General features: G+C 44.7%; 1 protein-coding gene across 1 annotated transcript in view; it reads right to left on the bottom strand.

Moving 5' to 3' along the window:
- The window catches only part of PPARGC1A (PPARG coactivator 1 alpha), a gene marked incomplete at its 5' end in the record, with an annotated part of 92315 nt that overhangs the window by 29162 nt on the left and 54249 nt on the right, over positions 1–8904 (bottom strand). The window contains 2 exons of the mRNA XM_029286466.1: positions 4482–4686; positions 6941–7063. Of these exons, the coding sequence (XP_029142299.1) occupies positions 4482–4686; positions 6941–7063 (328 nt within the window). The remainder of the gene's footprint in view (positions 1–4481; positions 4687–6940; positions 7064–8904) is intronic.

The raw sequence follows: 8904 nt of genomic DNA, 5'->3' as shown, positions 1-8904 counted from the left end.
AAGAAGAAGAAGAAGAAGAAGAAGAAGAAGAAGAAGAAGAAGAAGAAGAAGAAGAAGAAGAAGAAGAAGAAGAAGAAGAAGAAGAAGAAGAAGAAGAAGAAGAAGAAGAAGAAGAAGAAGAAGAAGAAGAAGAAGAAGAAGAAGAAGAAGAAGAAGAAGAAGAAGAAGAAGAAGAAGAAGAAGAAGAAGAAAGGCTATTTCCTGATGGGTACGAGAAATTTATAAATTTATAAATGTATTTATAAAATATAAACTAAGAGCCAACTGCACTGCATACTAGCACTGATGATGTTACCTAGTTTGGGTCATGAAACGTCTGCAAGAAAACCACCAAGTTCAGAGAGCACCAAGGACCCCACAGTCCTCTCCTCCTCCTCCTCCTCCTCCTCCTCCTCCTCCTCCTCCTCTCAACAAACCCCCCTCCCTTCTAGCACTGATGATGTTACCAAGTTTGGCTAATGAAACATCTGCAAGAAAACAAGCAAGCTCAGAGAACACCCTCGTGAGAAATTTTGCTACTAACTCCAAACTCTAAGAAACCACCGCCATATTTGCACCTAATCTTACTTCCTGCTTTCTGCCCCCAAATGCTAGCCCTGACCATCAAATACATTATGTGTATCTGGATTAGAGCAAAATGCTAAGAGAGGCTCTGCTTTTATTTTTGGGGGGGTGGGTTTTTTTGGGGGGGCCCATAAAAGAAAATGTGCCTGAATCTCAAATCGTCTCCAAACAGAGACCCAGGTGGGAGACTCATTATGAAAAAAATCCAGAATAAAGGCAACTGGAGGTTGTTGGTTTTTTTCCCCCCTTCCCTTGGAGATGTTTCACTTCTGCAGAACTGGAGAAGTTTCTTGGATGAGAAGCGAAACATCTTCAAGGGACAACAAGGAAGGTCCAGTTGTCTTTTGAAAAAGCGCCCTTGGGACAACGATGACCTGGATGAAGGAGAATCTCCGTAGAGAAATCCAAAATAAAAGCCTTAGCTGCCTTTGCAAGCAGTTGAGAAATTCCAAACATTTTTACATTTTTGAAACAGCAATTGATGGGGGGGGGGGGAGAATGTCAAAAGACAGAGCAATAATGACTTTTTTTTGGTTGTCCCATCTTGCTGGCTTCTTCTTCCATCACCACATCACCAGAAGTGTCCCTACTTCCACACTGCTCCTGCAATAGGACACTTATTCTACTGAGGTCCAGAAAGAACTTCTAAAGTTCTGCCTATAAGAATCGTGTCATCCATCCTCACTAACATCTCTGCTTTACATATTTAGTACTGGGGGGAAAAAGTACACCTTGCACTAAAATGTTCTTGACTCAATCTTCTCCAGACTGTCCATTAGAGTGAGAAGACCTGTCCATCCATAATGGAGTTCTACGATCGCCGTATTGATTTTTTGGTTCATTCCCCAGTGAGTAGAATAAGCTTCAGAAATTAAACATTGATGTTTAATCCTTGGGCTTCCATAAACATATAGGATCTGGTTTGGACCAAGGATCAATTAAGAAAATCTTCTCCATTCTTTCCCCCTTTTTTTTTGTCCTGTCCTTAAATAAAGGGTAAAGCAGGGGAATACATCGGTTCCAGCTTTGTGTTTTTCTGATGGCTCTTCTCTACAAACTTTTTAAAAAACGTCTACCAACAGTTTCCCCAAACCGAGCAGAATTCAGAAGAGAGGATTCTTTGCGACGTAAATAAACGAAGGAGTTACTCAGACAGTGAATGAGCAAATACTTACTCTGCTTAGCAGGTGCCCCATAACATTCGTTCTCTAAACGACACAGAAATATCATAATTAACACAAATTAAAGACGTAATTCTCTCTTGCCTTATATCAACAAGGAAATTCATTTCGTCAAGGTTTCCCTTGCCCAACAACACAGCAAAGATTTAAGCCTGTAAAAACAGGTCCCACTTTGTTTCAGCACATGGTTATTATATATGTGCTGCCGAAAATCCTGAGGACTAGTATCTCTGAAGGCAGAAAAGTCAATTGAAAAACATTTTCTTTTTCAACAAAAGGTTCTCCAGATTTCTGCCGTCCGGGTCTGACAGCCCTGCTCTAGGAAAATCTTAAAATATCATTAATAATAAAAAAGGCCTATTTTTTTTTTTAAAAAGGTAACATCGGTTTTCCCCAACTGTGGCAACTTTAAGATAATTGGACTTCAACTCCCAGAATTCTCCAGCCAGCATGGCTGGCTGGGGAATTCTGGGAGTTGACATCCACCTATCTCAAAGTTACTAAGGTTGGGAAACACTGGTTTACATGCTCCGATGATGGTTTAATGCAGGGGTCTTCAAACTTGGCCCTTTTATGATTTGAGGACTTCAACTCCCAGAATATCCAGTGCCTGGCTGAGGAATTCTGGGAATTGAAGTCCACAAGTCATAAAAGGGCCAAGTTTGAAGCCCCCTGGTTTAATACCATCACGCAGCAATATCTGCCTATCCCAGCGCCTTGCGAAAAACTCAATAGGTGGATAAAAGTGCCAAATCCAGTCGGGAAAAAATCCAGACTACGCAAACAACCACAACCACAATAACAACAAACCAACCCAGTGTTGCTGGCTTTACAGAAATACAATTGCTCATTATGTACCGTCTACGGCAGGTCTCAGGGCTGCCCTGATTTAAAAAGGTTCCTAGCTGTGTTGAGGAATTAAACCTCATTCTTCTTTTCCGGACACAATAAAACCAGGGTTGATGGGCCCGCAATGAAATGTGAATTTGGGTTGCTGCTAACTCAGAATTCATTAAAAAAAAAAAACACACAGCCACTCCACTCCACCGCAGAGCAATTTCCCTTGATGAATGACACAGCAGCTCCAGATGTGTCAGAGAGGGTCTCTTCCCCCTTTGGAAGCTGGGAAAGAGAGATGCATTTCTCAAGAAGCAATATTTGTAAATGAAGTTTTTCTTGGAGGGGGGGTGGTCCTCAGTTGCTGGGGGCAAAAAAAATAGCTGTAGAAAAAAGCTGGGTATCCTTGCCTCCGATTTTTGCAACCCCCTCACGGGACTCAGGAAGAGAGTAACAAATGTTTACACACCCGAGGATACTAAACTTCATTACAGATGTTTAGTTGGCCATAAAGAACTCTTCTGTGGTTTTTTTTAGTGTGCAAAAGGGGTCAATGTGGTCCTTACGCTTGACACTGTTTAGAAAACGACACAATAAAATGGTGAGGCCGTTTTGAGATATAATAGGCATGATATATTTATTGCCTATTCAAAAGCTGCAAGAAAGCTGTTTTTTAAGTGTCTCTGAAGGAATGTGTTGCTGGTTTAACAATCCTTCTGCCTCCTAGTTGGGTTAAAAATACACGCAGTGGGGAGAAGACGGTACTGTGATGACATCCCCTTGCCCAACTTATACAAAACAGTCACGAGGGCCACGAAACAAACCGGCAAAGTAGAAAAACCTGACAATCACATCTTCCTTCCAAGGGTTAGGGACAGGGCTATTCCGCCGGATCTATGAGCCATGGGTGGCAGTTGCCTTGCTCTGCCTAACGGGGAAGGTATAAAAAAAACAGCGAAGGTATAAAAAACAAGATACAGGTTTCCCCTGTCCACTGGTGTCCAACTTTAGGATACAGTGCTCACCTGTGTTTCTTGGCCGAGGGTTGTCCAAAGACACTTGTGCGTTCACGTGGCCAACGTGGTTATACACCAAACCTGTTACCTTCCCACCGATGTGGTACCTACTTGCATTGATCTACTTGCGTTTGCAGGCTTTTGAACAAGAGCTGAGCAAGGAACAGTCATGCAGCACTCAGCTCTTGAACCCGAGCTGCCAGCTTTCCAGCTGACAAGTTCTGTGTTTTTAACCACGAGGCCATCGTGACCCCCACTAACTACAAACTAGGCACAGGCATTTCAGCTGGAAAACAAGCCAACATCTCCAGTGCTCCAACTTTTCCTGTCTCTCTCTCAAAAAACAACAACAACGTGTCCTGGTTGTTTCATCTCGAAGCCAATATGCCACTCATCCTAGCTCAGAGATCTTGGCCGAAGGAACCAGCATTGTCCAAAGACATTTCTGGCTTCATGAGGGCCAGCAGCCTTGTAGACCAAAGGAGCATGGTGTACCGAAGTGGTACCTATTGATCTACTTGCGTTGGCATGCTTCTGAATTAGGCGGGCAGGAGCTGGAGCAAGGAACGGGAGCTCACCCCTTTGTACAGCGCTCGGCTCTCAAACCCGAGTTTTCCAGCTGAGAAGTTCAGCATCTTTAACCACTGAGCCACCTTGCCCCAGTAAGAAGCAGAAGAAGCAGACCATTATTTCCAACATCTGCAAACGCGTCAGGATGGAATGGTGGGTCCGAGCAGCCGAGAAACCTTCTCCCGGAGACTCCGTTCACCTCTCTTCACATCCACGCTTCACCGCGTCCTCCAGGGTTGACTACGTGCCACTGTGACAAACGAGAACCCCACCCTTCCATCCCCAAAATGCTTTCCATTCGTCACCTACCTACCTTGCAAGTGGTGCGTCTGAGAGTGCAACAGTGCCTTCTTTTTAGAAGTGTATTTGTCCCTGTTGCTGTTCCTGTTTTCCGTCTGTTTGGCCTGACCGGGGTCATCACCGGTGGTCAGGTACTTGAGAAGTTCTGAGCAGGGGCGTCTCTGCGGCTTTTGCGCCTGGCAGATGCTCTTCACTTTATTGCTCCATGGATTCTCGGTCTTAGGAAACGAGTCACAGGCGAAACCGGGCCGGTGGGGGGGAAGAGAGAGAGAAAAAAAGGGTGAAAATAGGGAGCTAAACCTTATCAGAATGGATACCGGGCGTTGCTTTTTTTAAAAGAAAAAAAGAGAGAGAGAGACAGAGAGATTAGCAGCGAGGGGTTGAGTCTAAGCCACCCGATCTATGAACCGTGAATAATTGTTTGCAGAGTAAAGAAGACAAAATGACATTAAAATCCCTAAATGACATTGTCGTGGCTTTTTCCTCCAGTCCTCTTTATGTTTCAATGCTGCTAGGCAGCACTCTAGACTTCTTAAAGTCCTATAGTTAGTTCCTTCACCACCGACAGGGAAGAAACAAAGAGAGAGAGAGAGAGAGAGGAAGGGTTTAAAGCTTAATTTGACGCTGATTGCTCAAGCCTCACAACCCGTTCACAACTCTCTTAAGTACCCCTAAACGCTCTGTTTTCGGTTACAGTGAATGGCAAGACAAACATTGTTTAATACGGGCCGCTAACAGAATTAGCCGCTGCCAGCATCTCAGGCAATTAACGGCCATCGCTGAGTTGTCTTCCAAGGTGCCAGCATAATCTTCTTTTAAACCGGGTAGCTGGCAGAGGAGAAAACCCGGCCTGTATATCAAACAAGGTCTATCACTAATATTTTAAGGGCAGCCACTCTGCATGTAGGGAAAAAAGAAGAAGTGGGGGCTGTAAAAATGGCAGTACCCTTTGCCCAGAAAAAAAAACAAAGGACATTAAGATATAGAACAGGGGTAGTCAACCTTGGCTCTTTTATGACTCGTGGACTTCAACTCCCAGAATTCCTGAGCCAGCCGTGCTGAGGGGAAAGGGAGAGGTTTCCAAGCTGAGCCATGCTGGCTCAGGAATTCTGGGAGTTGAAGTCCACGAGTCATAAAAGAGCCAAGGTTGCCTACCCCTGCTCTAAACTAATAAAGTCTACATTAATTAACATTAATTATGCTTTCATATGTTCCTCTAAGTGAGGGGTCTTCAAACTTGGCTCTTTTATGACTCGTGGACTTCAACTCCCAGAATTCCTGAGCCAGCTATGCTGAGGGGAAAGGGAGAGGTTTCCAAGCTGAGCCATGCTGGCTCAGGAATTCTGGGAGTTGAAGTCCATGAGTCATAAAGCAGCCTAGGCCTAGGCCAGAAGTAGGCAACCTTGGCTCTTTTATGACTCGTGGACTTCAACTCCCAGAATTCCTGAGCCAGCTAGATAGAATATCAATCTCTTTTACTCCTATTAGACACTCCCCCCTGCCACTTCTCCATTGTCCCTTTTCTTAGCCTAAGGAAGAGGCAAAGCTATTTAGTATAGTTTAAATGCAGACTAAACGATAAAAATTTCTCCTATACAGGTGTATCTGGCGATGCTCATCTCTTGTTTCTTAACCGAGGGAGATAGCATTGTCTGAAGACACTTTCTGTGGCCACGTGGCCAGCGGGACTATATGCTGAGGCGCACGGAGCGCTGTTACCTTCCCAATGAAGGGATACCTATTTATCTACTCGCATTTGCGTGCTTTCGAACCGCGAGGCAGGCATGAGCTGGAGCAAGGAACGGGAGCTCACCTCATTGCGTGCCGCTCAGGTCTCCAACCCGGCCTGTCAGCTTTCCAGCTGACAATCTCAGCTTCTTTAACCGCTAAGCCAGTGATGGCGAACCTTTTGGACACCGAGTGTTCAAAACCCGCCACCTGCCCCTGCTCTGCCTCCCGCCCTGCCTGCTCCGCCCCTGCCCGCCCCCTGCCCCACCCACCAACAGGGCCACGCCGCAGATCGCCCAGTCAGCCCTGCAGCGCCATGGCAGCCACACCCTCCACCCACACCCCGCAGCATCATTTGCACGCTATGGGGTGCGAGGGTGGAGTCTTGTCCCTGCTGCCCAGCTATGTCCTTGGCTGCGCTGTTCTGTGTGGGCCATACCTGGGGGCGACTCTCCTCCAGGGGGGCTGCTGGTGACGAGGAGGCCGCAGGGGGAGGCGGGGCTGGGGTGACAGCACGTGTGCCCAAAGAGATGGCTCCGAGTGCCACCTCTGGCACGCGTGCCATAGGTTCGCCACCACTGCGCTAAGCCATTACGCCCTCCCCCACAGTAAACACAGACTAAGCACGGGAATTTCAGTGGGAAAAGAAGCCAACATCTCCAGTGCGCCTTCTTTTCTTCTCTCCACATCTTTAAGCCGATATGCCACCCACCCTGGCTTAGTGATCTGTGTGAACGCCCCTACCTTGACCACCACAGGGCTTGTTTTGATCCTGTGATTGGAGTTTGCATGATTGTGCGTGCCCAGGCCACTGCATTCATTGTAGTTTAGCTGGATGTTGGCTGGAGCCAGCAAGAGCTTCTTAAGCTGCAAGAAATAAGAGAAGGAAGTTTTTGGCGGTTGGGAGAGGGGAAAATTGGGAAGAAGAACACAAGAGGTTAGGCATTCTTGTTTCTTAGGTGAAAGAATAGAAGGTATGCTCATGAAATTTGTGGACGACATAAATCTTGGAGAGGTTGATAACATGCAGGATCTTGACAAACTTGAACACCGGGTCATACCCAATAAAATGTTGTTCAACGATGAGAAATGTAAGGTTCTGCGCTTAGGCAGGAAAACCAGACCTGCAGATACTAGAGCTGTGGTGCTTGGCTTAGCAAGAGTACTTACAAGGAAGATATGGGGGCCTTAGTAGATCACAGATTAAGAAGAAGCCTACAATATGCTGCAGCTACCAAAATTGTTAATCTTGCACTTGGGACTTTTCTTCATCCCCAGAGGCTGGAATTGTGCTAAGCCAGGGGTCTTCAAACTTGGCCCTTTGATGACTTGTGGACTTCAACTCCCAGAATTCCTCAGTCGGCCATTTTGATGAAACTGCAGGCTTGGATCCAGACTAGGGGTCTTCAAACTTGGCCCTTTGATGACTTGTGGACTTCAACTCCCAGAATTCCTCAGCCAGGCACGCGTGCCTGGCTGAGGAATTCTGGGAGTTGAAGTCCACAAGTCATCAAAGGGCCAAGTTTGAAGACCCCTGTGCTAAACAGAGGAGAAGACAGAATCCAACTGCAGTAACAAAGATGGCGGATGATTAATTGATTGTCTTTTATAAATCTAGGTGGTTTCTTTTTTCCCCCGTTTCTGGAATTTCCTCACATCTTCACCCGCAATATGAGCTGCACGAGGGTTTCTGCCTTCATTTTCAGTTGAGGCTAAAGGAGACGGTTCTTTTGTTCTTTTCAAACGAGAAGAATAAGCTTCATAGAATTGTCAAAAAGTTCGAGCAATGGAAGTATTACAAAACCATTTTACACCCTTGGAAAGTGATGTATGAGCACTTAGCTCCAGGCCAATCTATTATTATTATTATTATTATTATTATTATTATTATTATTATTATTATTATTATTATTATTATTATTATTATTATTATTATAAAAAGGTATGCTGCAGGTCATTTATCATTTTACACACAATAGCAATGGGAGGCCTGTTTTAATTTTAAATTTTAATTTTAAATGCGGATTGTGTCCAAGTTAAATTCATGGTCATCAGCACTTGCCATTGTATGCAAAGAGACTCCCAAAATACATGCTTTGTTTCATCTACCTATTCAAAGAGGTTTACATTCTCCCCTTCCCAGTGGTTGGTTGCAACCCAGGCAGAATGGATCAAAAGAAGGATTTGGCAAAATGTGATTCTTTGTGTTATTTCCAAGGACCTGTGTAGCTGATCATTGCAAAGCCAGATGTTTTTTGGCTGAGGAATCCGATAATAGGAATGAAGGATGAAGAAGAGAAGACAGACAGAAAGAGGCCATGATGAAAAGATTTAGATTAAAAAAAAAATCAGTGAACCATTATTGTTTAGTTTAGCCAACATTCCTACAAGGCTATATTATATCCAGGAGCTAATGGTCTTCTCTGTTAAATTAAATTAATAAGAGGGTCCAGTGGTTCACTCATAGTGTAACTCCAAACATCCATAAAACCTGGAGCCATACCTGAACTTAAAATCATCTTTCTAACTCATGTTTCTGAGACGACCCTAAATAATTTGGTCCAAAGTCATTCATGTTCCAAGGCAGAAAATAAAATTTGGAGTTTTCCTTGGTGATTTTCCTAGAGAAATGTTGTCCTAAGACAACATTTGCCTATCACAAAGAGATCTATGAAGCTCAACCTACGTAGATTTGGAGCCATACAAGA

The sequence above is a fragment of the Protobothrops mucrosquamatus genome, unplaced genomic scaffold, assembly GCF_001527695.2.
Source record: "Protobothrops mucrosquamatus isolate PMUCROS unplaced genomic scaffold, P.Mucros_1.0 scaffold3762, whole genome shotgun sequence".
NCBI lineage: Eukaryota > Metazoa > Chordata > Lepidosauria > Squamata > Viperidae > Protobothrops > Protobothrops mucrosquamatus.
The sequence above is the reverse complement of the archived record's forward strand: the minus strand, read 5'-3'. Positions and strand labels throughout refer to the sequence as shown.